This window comes from Archocentrus centrarchus, chromosome 5 (genome assembly GCF_007364275.1).
Source record: "Archocentrus centrarchus isolate MPI-CPG fArcCen1 chromosome 5, fArcCen1, whole genome shotgun sequence".
NCBI classification, from domain to species: Eukaryota; Metazoa; Chordata; class Actinopteri; order Cichliformes; family Cichlidae; genus Archocentrus; species Archocentrus centrarchus.
Window position 1 is genome coordinate 16,029,245 of NC_044350.1, and position 17,270 is coordinate 16,046,514.

The 17,270-nt window shown below is 43.1% G+C and overlaps 1 protein-coding gene across 1 annotated transcript in view; it reads left to right on the top strand.

Annotated features, from left to right (window-relative positions):
• LOC115780427 (low-density lipoprotein receptor-related protein 1-like) overlaps positions 1-17,181 on the top strand; it is a 103,688-nt gene extending 86,507 nt beyond the window's left edge. The window contains 38 exon segments of the mRNA XM_030729616.1: positions 1,170-1,298; positions 1,420-1,542; positions 1,646-1,786; positions 2,164-2,351; positions 2,458-2,641; positions 2,731-2,816; positions 2,925-3,044; positions 3,240-3,427; positions 4,524-4,729; positions 4,811-4,999; positions 5,111-5,259; positions 5,338-5,431; positions 5,526-5,642; positions 5,740-5,859; positions 6,489-6,611; positions 6,985-7,110; positions 7,200-7,316; positions 8,030-8,136; positions 8,237-8,369; positions 8,479-8,601; positions 8,692-8,814; positions 8,955-9,092; positions 9,189-9,326; positions 9,419-9,538; positions 9,651-9,916; positions 10,037-10,218; positions 10,343-10,449; positions 10,604-10,723; positions 10,838-11,014; positions 11,136-11,276; positions 11,380-11,553; positions 11,706-11,867; positions 11,962-12,145; positions 12,231-12,338; positions 12,454-12,524; positions 12,617-12,710; positions 13,630-13,774; positions 15,320-17,181. Coding sequence (XP_030585476.1) covers positions 1,170-1,298; positions 1,420-1,542; positions 1,646-1,786; positions 2,164-2,351; positions 2,458-2,641; positions 2,731-2,816; positions 2,925-3,044; positions 3,240-3,427; positions 4,524-4,729; positions 4,811-4,999; positions 5,111-5,259; positions 5,338-5,431; positions 5,526-5,642; positions 5,740-5,859; positions 6,489-6,611; positions 6,985-7,110; positions 7,200-7,316; positions 8,030-8,136; positions 8,237-8,369; positions 8,479-8,601; positions 8,692-8,814; positions 8,955-9,092; positions 9,189-9,326; positions 9,419-9,538; positions 9,651-9,916; positions 10,037-10,218; positions 10,343-10,449; positions 10,604-10,723; positions 10,838-11,014; positions 11,136-11,276; positions 11,380-11,553; positions 11,706-11,867; positions 11,962-12,145; positions 12,231-12,338; positions 12,454-12,524; positions 12,617-12,710; positions 13,630-13,774; positions 15,320-15,460 — 5,354 coding nt within the window. The 3' untranslated portion in view covers positions 15,461-17,181.
• Positions 17,182-17,270: the final 89 nt, after the last annotated feature.

The following is a 17,270-nucleotide window of genomic DNA, read 5'->3' on the forward strand; positions in this document are numbered from 1 at the left end:
TCCTAAAGTTGAGTGAATATTGTGATACTTTCTGACCTACAGTACAGTGTAAAATGAGGAGTCACCGCTCATTTCTTTATATTTTGGAGCCAGACTTTCTTGTAATATTTTTTTAAGTGGTCTTGAGCGATAGTTCTCCAGGCTCCTTTGGAAATTGGCTGCTTTTTCACTCATTTTCAGTCCAGTCCTTGTACCCGACCATTTTTAGAGAATTATTATTTTTTCTTTATTAAGTCACTTAACACTGACCTATGAATCATTCAAGCATAAAAAAGGCACCTAACTTAACAGATGAACCAGTGTTGTGTCTGCACTTAACAGACAACTTAACAAAGAACCAATTTTATATTGTATCTTTAGGCACTTTGTTACTAGCAGCAAAAATGCATCATTTATTCACATTTCTTTTGTTGAATCGATTAAAAATGACAAAGATAACAGAGACTGACAGGCATAAAATAGCATTTTTTGCACCAACAAAGTGATTTCCCAAAGGTCTAATAAACAAAAACTTACCATATCTCAGCATTGAGTGATGAATCCACAATTGAAATTTTTTTCTTTATGTTAACACAGTGGAGGCTGCATTTCAGCCGATGGTGTTGGGGAACTTGTCCAACACCACAAATTGATTGAATTACTAAACATGACAATGATCCCAAACACACTGGCAATGCAGTAAAAGCATACCTGGATAGAAAAACACACAACTGAACACTGTCAATCATGGATAGGCCTCTCCAGAGCCTGGACCTCAACATTATTGAAGCAGTGTGGGATCATCTTTACAGAGAAGGGAACAAAAGGCAGCCAACATCCAAAGAAGAGCTTTGAATGTCCTTCAAGAAGCCTGGAGAACTATTCCTGAAGACTGCTTAAAGAAAGGACAAGAAAGCTGCCTCAGAGAGTTCAGGCTGTGAACTCTTAGGCAAATACTGACTCATTAGAACTGTACAAACTCTGTTATACTGTATTTCGATTTACATTGAATTTTAATAAATCATTGCACATTTGATTTCCCATTTTTCTTGCAAATCGTAAAGAAATGACTGTAGTGTACTCAGTGCAGAATACTGGGATGTGTATAAAGAAATATAAAGAATGATGCTTTAAAAAACTGAACATTAATAGATATTCCAGTCATCCTCAATAACCTTTTTCTATTACAGAGACTAAAACCTGCAGTCCAGAGGCATTCCAGTGCCCTGGGTCGCACATGTGTATTCCTAAGCGCTGGATGTGTGATGGAGATAAAGACTGTCCTGATGGAGCTGATGAGAGTGTGAAAGCTGGCTGCCGTGAGTGGAAGCTGGAGTTGAATTTGATCACGATAAATACATGTTGATAACTTTCATAGACTAATGAATAACTGTCATATATAGCGATCTCATTCGTGCGCCAATTATTTCTGTGTCTCAGTCTTCAACAACACGTGCGGCAGCAATGAGTTCATGTGCCAGAACCGACAATGTATCCCTAAGCATTTTGTGTGTGACCATGACAACGACTGCAGCGACGGCTCAGATGAGTCCCAAGAGTGCGGTGAGTGGAGCCGTGATCTGCGATGGGGCGATTTATAAAACCCTCTCTGTCCTCCTCAGTCTTTTTTATTTTGTAATTATATGTACCGTTTGTGTCTCTGCAGAGTATCCGCCGTGTGGACCGAACAAGTTCCGCTGCGCCAACGGACGCTGTCTCATTAAAAATTCATGGGAGTGCGACGGAGACTTTGACTGTCATGACCACTCAGATGAAGCACCGAAAAATCCACGCTGCACCGGCCCAGGTTAGACGCACAGAGTCTCTTCAGAAGTACTTTATTCCTTTAATAATTGTATGAACTGACTTGTTGAGATTAAATGTGATTCATCAGGATAGGGAATGATCATCTTTAGCCTGCAAAAAAGGAAAAATGCAGCCAAAATGAAGGAAAAATATTATAGTGAATAAGCAGAAGCCACATTCTTGATATTGTAATTATATACTGTATGCTCACAAGCCTTAAAGAGAATAAGACTCCACTATCTTTATCTTTTTTGGCAATTGGAATCCACTCTCAGCATTTGTGGCTGAAGTGAATCCCCGACGTTATTATATCAGCTACACTGGCTGACATTTTCTCTTCATTTGTTTCTCATTTCATTGCGTTACTTTGTGAAACAGAGAAGAAATGCAATGACACCGCGTACGTCTGCAATAATGGAAACTGCGTCAACGACACATTGCTTTGTGACCATAAAGATGACTGTGGTGACGGTTCTGATGAACTCAACTGTTTTATTAACGAGTGCCTGAACAGCAAACTGAGTGGCTGCTCCCAGCTCTGTGAAGACCTGAAAATAGGGTTTAAGGTAAGGGAATGGCATGAAATTGGGAACTGACTTCTTAAGTAATGGATGTGTAAAATAAAAAGCATGGACTGCTGCTTTACCCGCTCTGTGCTTTGCTCCCTTACAGTGCAGATGCCATCCTGGCTTCCATCTGAAAGATGACGGGAAGACTTGTATTGATGTAGATGAATGCACAACCACTTACCCGTGCACGCAGCGCTGCATCAACACGCACGGCAGCTTCCACTGTCTGTGTGTGGAGGGTTTCCAGCTTAGCCCCGAGAACCCCACAATATGCAAATCCACTTCTGGTAAGAAACATGACAGATTAATAACATTCAGGCGAGTGTTTAAGGTAAATCCTCTCATATTTTGTCATATTCCGTCTTCCTCCCTGCAGATGAAGAACCCTTCCTAATCTTTGCCAACCGCTATTACCTGAGGAAGCTCAACTTGGATGGCTCTAACTACACCTTACTCAAACAGGTGAACCCTGCAGATTTGGTCCTGCTGCTGTGACTGGAAAAATGCTGAAAAATGTCCTGCAGGGGTTTATCTCTATCCTAGACTCATGCAGCTCCTGTGCTTTGACAGGGCTTGAACAATGCTGTGGCTCTGGACTTCGACTATCGCCAGCAGATGATTTATTGGACAGATGTGACCACCCAGGGCAGCATGATTCGACGCATGCACATCAATGGCAGCAATGTTCAGGTCAGCGGAGCAGCGTCTTGGCTGAGGAAGATAAGGGGACTGTAAAATGCTGTTAATACCTGCCTACATTCTAAAAATCCAAACTACATTCAAAATGATGAGTGTGTGTGTTTGTGTCTGTGAACATTATGTGCAGTGAAAGCCAAAGACACAAATTTAATTGAAGAAAATATAAACTGCTTGTTCATTTGTCAGGTTCTTCACCGCACATCACTTAGCAACCCAGACGGTCTGGCGGTTGACTGGGTGGGAGGAAACCTGTACTGGTGCGATAAAGGACGGGATACTATTGAGGTGTCAAAGCTGAACGGAGCATACCGAACAGTTCTGGTCAACAACGGCTTGAGGGAGCCACGTGCTCTCGCTGTGGATGTACGCTATGGGTAAGAGTGACACTGCAAAACTTTGAAAAAGTGCTGGCAAACAGTTTTTTTTGGTTTTTTTTAATTAGATTTAGTTGGTATAATGAATAAATGCAGAGTGGTGTATGAACACAGAGAGAGTGAAAAAAAGGTAAATGAAAAAAGAAATACTCAGTGCATCATGGGAACGCCCCAACAGCCTAGGTCTATTGCAGCATAACTAAAGGAGGGTTCAAGGTCATCTGATCCACACCTAAATATAATCTTTATCAAAAAGGAAAGTTTTAAGCCTAATCAAAAAGTAGACCAGGGACTGGTTCCACAGAAGAGGGGCCTGAAAGCTGAAGGCTCTGCCTCCCATTCTGCTCTTAAGTATCCGAGGAACCACAAGTAAGCCAGCAGTACAAGATTGAAGTGCTCTATTGGGGTGATACGGTACTATGAGGTCTTTGAGATGGACCTTGTATGTAAGTAGAAGGGTTATAAATTCAATGCTGGATTTAAGCCAATGAAGAGAAGCCAATATGGGAGAAATATGCTCTCTCTTTCTAGTCCCTGTCAGGACTCTCGCTGCAGCAGTTTGGATCAGCTGAAGGCTTTTCAGGGAGCTTTTAGGACAGCCTGATAATAATAAACTTGTTTTTCAGCATCGGTCTGAAATAAAATGTTCCTAATTTTGGAAATATAGCACAAATGCAAGAACACAATCCTACATATTTGTTTAATATGTGCATTGAAGGACATTTCCTGGTCAAGGTAATGCCAATCAGAATGACAGGAATGCTTAGTGAAGCACGCTGCCATGTTTCGCTTCACAATCTTTTAAATGCAATTTAACTTAAAAATTCAGATCACTGCACCACCTTAGCATCTCAGAATTATAGTATAATGGATGGCACAGAAATGTTTTCAATGCATTTAGTTGCAGATTTTAAGCATCAGAAATTAAGTGTTTTGTCCATATTTTTGCTGATCAGTGCATAATTGGTTGGCAAAATGTTTCAAAGTTTGAAAGTCACTGTTTTAATTGACTTTAGGGCATCAGGCACCTTGCGGGTGTTAAATTTTGATTTGGTATAAATCGGTAAACCTAACTAATACATAACATCCCTCCCAGGTACTTGTACTGGTCTGACTGGGGTGACAACCCCCACATAGGGAGGATTGGGATGGATGGCAATAACAGGAGTGTCATTGTGGAGGATAAGATCACCTGGCCCAATGGTCTAACTCTTGACTTTATTAATGACCGCATTTACTGGGCCGACGCGCGGGAGGACTACATTGCTTTTGCCAGCCTGGATGGAACAAATAGACATACAGGTAACATATACACAAACACAGGAGAGCGACTTCAGGTGTTGTTTTTGTGACTAAATTTGTCTTTATACCCTCACATTGTAGTTCTGACCCAGGATATCCCCCACATCTTTGCCATGACTTTGTTCGAGGAGTACATCTACTGGACAGACTGGGAAACGAAGTCCATCAACAGAGCGCATAAGACTCTGGGGATCAACAAGACGATGCTGATCAGCACCTTACACAGACCCATGGACATCCACATTTACCACCCATATCGCCAACCTGATGGTAGGATAAGAGATACCTGTCATTCACAACCACGTGTAAACCTTCATCTGTGTCATGGTCCCCGTCTGATTTGCTCTGCATTTTGCTTGTGTACACGTCTCTCCTCTTTAGTGGAAGGCCACCCGTGCCAGACAAATAATGGAGGCTGCAGTAACCTGTGCTTGCTTTCTCCTGGAGGGGGTTACAAGTGTGCTTGCCCAACTAACTTTTACCTAGCAGCAGATGGGAAACATTGCTTGTCCAACTGTACCGCCAGTCAGGTAAACATAGAGAACACTGCCTTGGATATCTGCCTGTATTAAGACATTATCAAAGTGAAAAACCTTCTTTTCCTTCAGTTTGTTTGCAAAAACGACAAATGCATCCCATTTTGGTGGAAGTGCGACACTGAGGATGACTGTGGGGACCGCTCAGATGAGCCTGCAGACTGCCGTGAGTGATCAGTGCAGTAGTCATAATTCATTACTGTTGCTTTATAATGTTTTGCTTATCATGGATAATAATGTGCTGAATGTGCTCCCTGTAGCTGCGTTTAAGTGCAGACCAGGCCAGTTTCAGTGTGATACCGGCATCTGTACTAACCCAGCCTACATCTGTGATGGAGACAATGACTGCCAGGACAACTCTGACGAAGCCAACTGCGGTACATACGCCTGCACATACTTAGAGATTCTAAATTAGAACTGAAATTAAAATCTTTATCACTTGTAATCCCTGTTTATTTAATGTTGTTATTTCAGACATCCATGTGTGCCTGCCGAGTCAGTTCAAATGTTCTCACCCCAGTCGCTGCATCCCTGGCATCTTCCGCTGCAATGGGCAGGATAATTGCGGTGACGGAGAGGACGAGAAAGACTGCCGTAAGTCGCTGAGTTCCTTAAGGCTCTCTGCTATTTTCTTAGTTTCTAGCAGCAGTGCCTAGGGATCCTGCTCACTGCAGTGTGACTGCCTTTTTATCTGAACGACACTTTCCTTCTGAGCACGATATCTCCGTCACTTGTCACAAAATTTGTCCCCAGAGGATGAACCCATTTGATTGCACTGATGCCTTAACCCTCCTCCTTTTGCCTCCCTTAGACCACCATTTCCATATGTAAATACTATTAAGCAGATAGAAAATTGCTGAACACCGCAACGTTTCCCAGAGGATCTCTGTCCTTTTTGACCTTTCCTTTAGCAATGAAACCCCTAGGCCAAATGATGTTGCATAATGTAATTGGGATGGCATTTGCTAAGGACATTTCATTTTCCCTAGAGGGAGATTACACGAACAGTTTAGTTGTACCATCCAGAGGTCAAAATTTACATTTTAGCACCTTTAACTGCGAGGCTAATGAAAAAGCAGAACTACCAGGTCTGCAGTTTGTAGGGGCCAGCAGCAGAATCTAAGCACGGCAGTCTTTTAATTTGGAATTTTGTAAATAGCGAGCAGCTGGTCTTTATTTAGTATTATGAAGTAAATGGGCCCATCTGTTTGTCTCACGTGCAGCGGAGGTAACGTGCGCCCCCAACCAGTTCCAGTGTGCCATCACAAAGCGCTGTATCCCACGGGTGTGGGTGTGTGACAGGGACAATGACTGTGTGGATGGATCTGATGAGCCTGCCAACTGCAGTAAGACAAATCTTTTCATTACTACACCAAACAATTCCTCTGCTTATGAAGAAAGTCTCCTCCGCATTGAAATAAAATGGTTCTGTAATAGAATCTTACCAGTTATACTGCTGGGAAGCTTTGGATGTCGGCAACAGAGGAAATCTGGATCTAGAGAATATTGCGCTAAAAGAGAAATTTGAAACCATGGAGTGAACCAGAGCCGCCTCTAGAAGATTTTTATCACGCCATTTATTCACCCTTTCATTGTTCAATTTGAAGTTGATTAAAAGCCAGGCAATTCATTTTATAGCATCAGTAAAGACAGTATGATCTATTTTTCCGTTGGGAGCTACTTTGGAATAGCTAATCCAGTCATTCTTCTCTGCTGCAGCTCAAATGACGTGCGGTGTGGACGAGTTCCGCTGTAAGGACTCGGGCCGCTGCATCCCGGCACGATGGAAGTGTGACGGAGAAGATGATTGTGGTGACGCATCAGACGAACCCAAGGAGGAGTGTGGTAAAGAGAGCCGAATAAACACAAAAGAAGTTGGTAATGAGACAGGAAATGTTTGAAAACGTGTACTAAATGTGTCTGCTTTTGTACAGATGAGAGGACGTGTGAGCCATACCAGTTCCGCTGTAAAAACAATCGCTGTGTGCCCGGCCGCTGGCAGTGCGACTACGACAATGATTGCGGGGACAACTCCGACGAAGACAAGTGCGGTAGGTCACCCCTGCTTTTCTTACCTTTGGAAGGGACTGTGCCTGCTAACACTGTCACATGCCCACAAGGCACAGTGATTTATAATATATTTGTTAAGCCCTGCTATAAGTAGACTGTTCCATTACAGCGTGTTTTAGTGGTAAGCAGTGTTTCACCTGTCACTCTGTGTTTGTGCGTTATATTTAGTGAGCTACACGCATGGGTGAGATTTAATTTGTTTTTGAGTTAGTTGGTTCGACGGCCATTTGCACATCTCACATTCACATCATCTCATGTCTGTTTTGCATTTCACACTGGCCAGTTGCTGTGAGCCAGAGGTAGGTGTTGTCACCAACTATCCAGCCCTTTTTTGTGTCCCTGGCTTTTCTTTTGTTCTGCCAGTATTTTTATTTTTTTTTTTTTGCATTTTTTTTTTTTGTTGTTGTTGTTGTTAATCCCAGTAGCTTTTCTAGCTCCCATGCTACACATAGTGTACATTCCCAACTCCGTACCCACTAAGTCAACCCTGTGATATGAACTCTGACTTATTTTATTGATGTACGCCTGGCTCTCAACCGAGCAGCTTGTGTTCTTTTTTCAGACTGTCCTATTCCCACCTTTCCTCTTCTATTTTCCATTCCTTACACCTCTCCTTGCTCCTTGCTTCAACTCTTTTTTCACCCTTAATCATCCTCACACACACCCTTCTAAGCACTTTTCCATGTGTCCCCAGTGCCTCGTCAGTGCTCCGAGAGCGAGTTTGCCTGCACAAACGGCCGTTGCATTGCAGGGCGCTGGAAGTGTGACGGGGACCACGACTGCGCTGACGGTTCAGATGAGGTATCACTCGTGCTTTTCCTTCTAACTGAAGTTTGAGAGCAAAAATGCTATACTGAGCTCAATTCTGGGTTTTTTTTCTCTTTTTGTTTGTTTGCATCAGAATGGCTGTGATGTGAAATGTGACAGAGATCAGTTCCAGTGCAAAAACGGCCACTGCATTCCCCTCCGCTGGCGCTGTGACGAGGATCCCGATTGCATGGATGGCAGCGATGAGGAGAACTGCGACAGTCGCGGTGAGAAGCATACATGTTGTACCTCCACTGGATATTTATAACAAACATAATTCTGGAAGTATCAGTAGCACTGGCTGCTGATGACTGACTGCTCGCCACTGTGTTTCAGCTGGTAGACACTGCCCCCTAGATGAGTTCCAGTGCAACAACACCCTTTGCAAACCCCTGGGCTGGATGTGTGATGGTGAGGATGACTGTGGAGACAACTCTGATGAGAACCCAGAAGAGTGTGGTGAGAATCAGCACATACCTCACGTTGAAAGAATTACAAAGACTATTTGATGGCCCGTTCTTATAGAGCTTTTCTCCTTTGGTCCTTAAGTTAAATTCCAGTGTCCACCCAAAAGGCAGTTCCGGTGCCAAAACGACCGCGTCTGTCTGCCGGTATCAAAACGCTGTGATGGTGTAAACAACTGTGGGGACAACAGTGACGAACTCAGCTGCTGTGAGTGTACTCTTTTAACTTACTGTAAAGTCGTTTTAACTGCAGATGGAGTTAAGTCAAAGTCTTTTCTTGTGGTTAATTCGTCATGTGGAAACCAGGGTATTAACAGCTTCTCTGTGACCCCTGTTCTCTTCCGAAAGTCACTCCTTCCAAACCAGCGTGCCAAAAGGACGAGTTCGAGTGCTCGAATGGCCGTTGCATCAGCTCAGTTCTGCGCTGCAACTACTTCAACGATTGCGAGGACTACGGTTCTGATGAAATCAACTGCAATAAGAAGGGTATGTCGGGCCACAGTAAATTTGTCACACTGGCAGTGATCCGTCTGCGTTTCTGTCTGTCTGTGTGACTGCGTGCTGCCTGTTTATTGTCTGCAGACACAGTGCTGAACGACTGTCGCAGTAACAGAACGGTGTGTGGAGATGGAGATGAAGCTCACTGTGTGGTGAACGGCACCGACTCTTTCTGCTCCTGCAAACCTGGCTTCAAGTCCAGTGGACTTAACAGATGCGAAGGTGCCCTGGCTTCATTTTTCTTTTGTCATGTTACAACTCTACACTACTTTGTATTTGCATTGTGTGTCATGTGGCCCTGGTGTGATTCACAGATAAGAATGAGTGCAAGCAGTTTGGAGCGTGTTCCCATATCTGCAACAACACTAAAGGTTCCTACAAGTGCAGCTGCCACAAGTACTTCAGCAGAATCAATGACACCTGCAAGGCTGATAGTAAGCTCTTCTAACCTAACCCAGCTTGTTTTCAAGTGTATGTTTTTAATATCTTTATATGTACACTGTCCGCGCTTTGTGTTTACTTTAATGCCTTGTTGTGCATTCCCAGCTCAGAGACAAGTCCTCTACATCGCTGATGACAATGAAATCCGCAGCCTGGACCCTTCCATGCCAAACTGGCGCTATGAGCAGATCTTCCAGGGTGATGCCAACGTGCGCATTGATGCCATGGACCTGCACGTGAAGACTGGTCGCATTTACTGGACAAACTGGCACACGGGGCGCATTTCTTCCTACGATTTGCCTTCTTCCTCCCCGTCCCCCAACAGCAACCGCAACCGACGCCAAAGTGACTCCAGGGTCACCAGCCTTGAGGTTAGTTTGTACATGCTTGTTTTAGCATGCTTACAGTAATGCGATCTAACATAAACAAAGAAAGAATGTGTATTCAATTTTGGAGATTCTTGTTACACTTTCAATCTTGTTTGTTATCAGATCCCTGATCTGAAAATGCCCCGTGGCGTTGCTGTGGACTGGGTGGCAGGGAACTTGTACTGGACTGACTCTGGTAGAGATGTCATCGAAGTAGCCCAAATAAGTGGAGGACGCCACCGCAAAACGCTGATCTCAGGCATGATTGATGAGCCCCATGCAATTGTAGTTGACCCCCAGAGAGGGTAAGTGGTTTGTGGGGAGAAATGGGATGCAGTGACACAGGAAAAATGAGTTCCAAGAATGCAGACTGTGTTTTAATTGTGTTGATGGCAGCGGGAAATGAAGAGTCTACCTTTCATTCATTAGGAAAATGTACTGGGCTGACTGGGGCACCCACCCCAAGATTGAAACAGCTGCTATGGATGGAACCATGAGAGAGACTCTGGTTGAAGAAAACATCCAATGGCCAACTGGTAAAACACACACACACACACACACACACACACACACACACACACACACACACACACACACATATACAAAACCAACTCTCTCCTATAATCTTGTCTGTAGGTAATTTAAAGTACGAGTATTTCCTCTTTAAACGTTTCCTCATTCTTTGCATAGGCCTGGCGGTGGACTACTTTAATGAGCGTCTGTACTGGGCTGACGCCAAACTCTCCATGATTTGCAGCGTGAAGCTGAACGGCAGTGATGCAGTTGTGGCTGTAAACAGCATTAAAAACAGTTGAGTGGCACATAATCACACGGCAAGCCTGGTGTTGTAATCTGTTCTCATCATCGGTCTTTATTAGTCAGAAATCCATTCCAATTTTGTGTCTGCCTTTTGTTTCCGCACAGAGCTCCATCAGCCCTTCAGCATCGACGTGTTTGAGGACTACATCTATGGGGTCACTTACATCAACAACTACGTCTTCCGAGTGAATAAGTTTGGCAAAGGCCCCATTGAGAATCTGACCACTGGAATAAACCATGCCACTGATATCGCCCTGTATCACCGTTACAAACAACCTGAGAGTGAGTGGAGGAAAAAAAAAAGGACACAAGTTCAACCAGCAGGAGTGTTTAATCACTTAGTGCACTGAAGCAGTTATATTCCTCATTTTTGATGCCTGTTCTCTTTCTCTCGCTCCATCAGTGACTAATCCCTGTGACAGGAAGAAATGTGAATGGCTCTGCCTGCTAAGCCCCAGTGGACCTGTCTGCACCTGTCCCAATGGACGCACGCTGGACAATGGCACATGTGTAGAGCTTCCTACTCCCACTTTGTCACCTATCTGTGAGTGAATAGACAGATGGAAAGTACACATCTCTCACATACAGAATACACACAGGCGCTGGCCTTTGAATTGTGTATCAATCAAAGATTTTGTCGCCTACAGCGCCTCCTAGTGGTCCCTGCTTAATCCAGTGCATGAACGGTGGCAGCTGTTTCCTAAATGCCCACAAGCAGCCCAAGTGTCGCTGCCAGCCTAATTACGGAGGAGATCGATGCGAGATTGACCAGTGCAGGGACTACTGCAAGAATGGAGGCACATGCACACCTTCCCCTACAGGTTAGATGTGAATATTGCGATGACTTTGGTATTTTGTGTCATATGTCTTTTGCATAAGAGGTTAAAATATGGCCCAGTAAAATAATGCACTCTTCTCTCCATTCCCAACCATCCTTCCCTTTATATCTCTTGATACACCTGTCCTCCCACAGGCTCTCCTACCTGTCGATGCCTGACAGGCTTTACGGGGCCAAATTGTAACCTACACACTTGTAAAGATTACTGCCAGAATGGAGGCAATTGTACCGTCAGTGCTGGAAACCAGCCAACCTGCAGCTGCCCCTCTGGCTTCCTTGGCGACCAGTGCCAGTACAGTGAGTGGTCACGATGTTTCTGTGACACGATACATTTAAAAAAATGTTAAAATGAAAGGAAAAAAAAAATGTTCATTTGTGTACCTGTGTGCAGGAGGCTGTGAAGCCCACTGTCTTAACGACGGCACGTGTCTAGAGACCGAAAATGGCACCAGACTGTGCCGCTGTCGGCCCCAGTACACTGGCAGTACATGTGAGATTGACAGGTGTCACTACTGTCGTGATGGCGAGTGTATCCGCAGCACTACTTTGACATCCGCAGTGAACTTCACCTGTCGGTAAGACCACTTATACTTCACAATAATGGAAAAGAAACGTACACGTGTAAAGCTGTCTCATTTTTCTCAATTTCTTTTTTCGTAGCTGCACAGACGGCAGAATCCAGCCCAGCTGTTACACATGTGATACGAATGAGTACTGTGCAAATGGCCAGTGCGCTATAGACCCCAAGACTCGCCTTCCGAAGTGCATGTGAGGACGAGTGTATTCATCCATATTTGTTGTCATTCAGTCTGTATAAATCCTTTGTATTATTTCAAGTGTGCAGGCATATCAGTATTTTTTTTATGTGTGTGTTTGTGGGTAGATGTTCATCTGGCTGGGAAGGGCATCGTTGTGAGTCTGTGGCCACTAGTGATACCTCAGGTTCAAGCGGACGTAAGTGAACTCTTCCACAGTGACCTTAATAACAAGTTTCTGACTTTAGTTTGATGAGATTGATTTTTTTTTCCAATTCTGTGTTTGAGCAGGCACAGTCTCTATACTGATCGCAGTGCTGCTGCTGCTGCTGCTGATCCTCCTGGCTGCAGGAGCATTGTTCTGGTATAGGAGAAGGATGAGAGGGTGAGTAACATGACATTCAAAACTTGAGACCGTGGAGACCTCTCTTTGTCTTTGCACTTCCTTTTTTTTCCTCCCCTTTTTCTTCCTTCTTTCCTTTCTTCGGTCTGCACTTTTACTCTCCTCCTCTGTAATGCATCTCTTCTGCTCCTCAGGTCTAGCCGGCCCGGCAAATCCGGCTCCAGATGCTTGCGGTAACGGCTGCCAGGGTTACACTTTTCCCTCCATACCCTCTTTCTGTTCTTCATTCTGATGCTCTCTCTTTCCCTGCCTTTCCCTTGACCATGAGTTCCTGTGCTGTGTTTGGTCCTGAGTGTTGTCATTTTTATCTCTGATGGTCATCAAAGCTGTAGGTCATCCCGCTCCTACAGTATCTGTCCTGTATAGTTATCCTCTTCAAAGCAGGGCTCCAGGGCAGATCTATTGAACAGATTAATTGAATAGATCTGTCTATGTGTTAGCCAGTGCTGTAGGTCTCCCATTGTTGTCTATCATATTGTGCCATAATGTACTGTGTTGTGGTTTGAGCTGTGGTAGTGTCTCTCATAGCGAGACATGAAGACATGAGTCCAATAGCATTATTCCAAGCGCTGACTGGAAAATGCAACTTCCAAAAATCCAGCATTTACTTAGACCATGCTTCATGCAGCATATTTTAGAGGATTGATGTGGATTTATTGGGGTTTGGGAAAATAAACAGTCCTGTATCCAGGTCCACTATGTCTGGATCTGACGTCGGCTACATGAATGCTGGGTTTGTGTTGGTCCCTGTGCTGTGGCTTAGCCTGGATGGTGGTGAGAGTCATGGAATGCCTCTCCCCTCCCTTCGTAATGTGGCTGTGTCCCTGCTTGCACTCTTCAGGCAACTTTACTCTTGAACAAGAAATTAAGGTATGACTGCTTTCCCTAATATTTTGTGTAGGGCCAAGGGTTTCCAGCACCAAAGGATGACCAATGGGGCCATGAATGTTGAGATCGGAAACCCTGCTTACAAGATCTATGAGGGTGAGCCCGACGATGATGCTGGGGAGCTGCTAGATGCAGACTTCACTCTGGACCCAGATAAGGTAGACAAAATTCCAGACATGTAGAGTACTGTGCAAAACTCTTGAGTCCCTCCTCATTTATTTGTTTTGCTTCCAAGGAGCCAGGCTTTATTGTAATTTTTAAAGTTATCTTGAGCAATAGTTCTCCAGGCTTTCTGAAAGTCAAAGTTATTCTTTGGACATTGGCTGCTTTTTCACTCATTTTCAGTCCAGTCCATGTACCCGAACATTTTCAGAGGAATGTTATTTTGTTTGTTAAACCACTTAACACTGACCTATGACTCTTTCAAGCTTAAAAAGGCACCTAGCTCCAAGGATGAACCAGTGTTATGTCTGTACATAACAGAAAACTTAGTAATGAACCAATATTAAACTGTGCCTTTCCACACTGTTACTAGCAGCCTGTCTCAAAAACACATCACGTGTTCCCATTTCTCTTGTTGAATCTACTAAAAATGCAAAAGACAACACAGCTTGACAGGCATAACAGTATCTTTGTACCAACAAGGGGATTCCCAAAGAGCTATTAGCTGAAAACTCTGCATGGTGTGCAGTGTGTCCTTAAAAAAAATGAGGTAACAGGATAAGTGGAAGACAAAAGAAGAAGTATCAGGCCTAAAAAAAACTATCTACAGCAGATGAAACAGAAAAAAATACAGCAAAGACCTGACACAGGAGCTGGCCCTTCATTTGATCCATCTACTGTTCACTGAAGCCTCAACAGAAATGGTCTCAGTGGAAGGGTGGCTTTCAAGAATCCATTCCTAAAGAAGGGAAACATGGAGAAAAGGCTGAGGTATGCCAGATTACACAAAAACTGGGCTGAAAATCAGCGGCAACAGGTCCATCGAACCATTCGAACCAAATATTTGATATTTTTGGTTCGAATTATCATCAGTGATAATTATGGAGTATATGGAGGAGGTCTGGAGTGAGGTACAGCAGTGAGTGTCTACAGTGTCATGGTTTAGGGTTGTGTTTATGCCAGTGGTGTCGGGGATCTTGTCAAAATTGATGGAACTGTGAATGCAGAAAAGTAACGTCAGATTTTGATCCACTGGAAGGTTTCTGACTGGCTTGATATTGGATAGAAAAACACATGGTGGAAAACTATCAGTCATGGATCGGCCTCCCCAGAGATTCAACATTATTGAAAAAGTGTGGAATCAGTTTGAACAGAGAACAGATCAAAAGGCAGCCAACATCCAAGGAGCTTTAAATGTCCTTCAAGAAGCCTGGAGAACTATTCCTGATGACTACTTTAAAAAAATGACAAGAAAGCTGCCTCAGAGAAGAATATTGAAAAACATGTCAAATTATTGAAATAGTGACTTTCAAGCTTGTTAGAATTGTTCAAATTCTGTTATTACCATATACCTGTATACTGTATTTTTGAGTGCAATGTCTGTTTACACGTTTCAGTAAATTGCTGCACCTAGTTCCCATTTTCGCAATTAAAAATAAAATGAGGTGTGGCTCAAGACTTCTGCTCAGTACTGTACATACACAAAGCTATACTCTAGCTCTCTAAACATCATCTAATGGACGACTTTTTTCCTTTTCCAGCCCACTAACTTCACCAACCCAGTATACGCCACTCTGTATATGGGAGCTCACAACAGTCGCAACTCTCTGGCCAGCACGGATGAGAAGAAGGAGTTGCTATCACGTGGCGATGAGGAGCCCCTTGTGGACCCACTGGCATAGACTTTCTGTTGGCCTGGATCATGCTATTCCAAACACACCCCCATTCTTGCCTTTTAAAGAAAAATGACACAAAAATCAATAAAAAAGTGTGAGAGAAAATTGATAAAACATGTGAACACTGTATAAAATGTACAAAAATGAAGGACTACTTTTGTATGTGATTGCAGTATTATATTTTGTTCTTTTGAGATTCCTCTGGTCAAAAACGAATAACATTTTCTATGAGAGATTTTTAATTTCCACTTTGTCCCTTACCCTTTACCTAAATAGCCACTACCTCTGTGCAAAATGAAATGGAAACAAGAAAATCATAAGAAAAAAAATGCTATCATTGGAGCAATTTTAATTTTTTATTTTTGTATGAACTGTATAGAAAAGAAAAAAAAAGCATTGTTCCATTTCACCAGTGCCAACTGTGTGTTGTTTGTGTTGACTTTGAGCGGGAAAGGCAAAACTCAAAGTTTTCTAAATCGGTACATATGTCGTCTTGCTGGAGTTCGTAGCAAGAATGTGTGAGACAGATTTGTGATAGCACCGTTTGTGTATAGCACATGTAAAATGTCAATACCAGATGGCAACTACAGTATTTCCACATCATTTCTTTTTTCCTCAGAGAACAACGTTCATAAAATGATTGTGTTGTCTTCCTTGCACAGAATATCACATTTTACGGTATAGTGTATACTGTAGGCTTTATACCTTAAGATGTAAAGCAGATATGTTTGTTTTTATCACTTCATGTGTAACAGCTGGAGCTGATGTGTTGCTGTGGTGAAAGGAAAAGAGGCTTTCTGGCGTGTGATTGTGGAGTTAGGAGAATGAGGAAGTTGGTTATGGGTTAAACATTCCAGGCAGAGAGGATGGTGGAGATCACAGATGTAAAGCAGTAGTTGGGCTGAATACTTTAATGGGTGGGTAGCTGGCTGTGTGTACATGCCCAGAGAACAGCTGGCTAATAATGGCGGGGCCTTTTTTGATAGAAGACTTATGGATAGTGTCGTGTTTGCACTATTTAGCGTCTGTTTTATGGCCTTCCTGTAGAGGCTGCAGTTATGGTCAAATGTAAGGAGAGATTTTTGTGTGTGTGTTCTAGTGACCAGACAACATCCATCTGGCTTTGTGAGTAATTTCTGCCTTCAGAGGATCAAAGTCTGTATGTTCACAGTTTTGTATTGACTCGGTCTTAAGTGCATTAATTTCAGTTGATCTTTAGCGTTTCTTTTTTCTTCCTGATCTCTTCTCTGTGCCCTGCTGCTGCTAATGCTACCATTCTGGTTGCTCTGACACGTCCTTACGCTCAGCCTCTGTCCCAAAATGCTGCTTCTGTCAGAAATGTGTCAGCCATATCTTAATGCATGTGAAAAGTAACACAAGTCTTCAGTGTAACTACAGTAACAAGTTTTTATTTTGCTTACCTGTCAAGCCAACTTTATTTTATGCTGTTGTGTATGTTTTGTCTTGAATTGAGAGAGAAGTACAATCATTTTACCTAAAGGACATTTTTGCAAAATCATACCTGCATTTTCAGCCTTTGTTTTTTGTTTGATTAGTCCTTGTTTTTTAAAATGAAAAATGACACATAGCTTTTATAGTACACAATGCATGGAGGCGCAGACTTTCTTCTGGAAAGAGAATAATGTTTAATTTTTGCTGGAGTACTTTACAAACTAAATAACAGATATTGTTATAAATAAAATTTAAAAAAATTGTACAGAAAACAAGCCGCAGTGTTTTGTGTTTTGTTTACAGCCTGCCCTGAAGAAGAGAGAAATGACTGTGATGAGTCAGTGTGGGTTCAGGTAAACGTTTA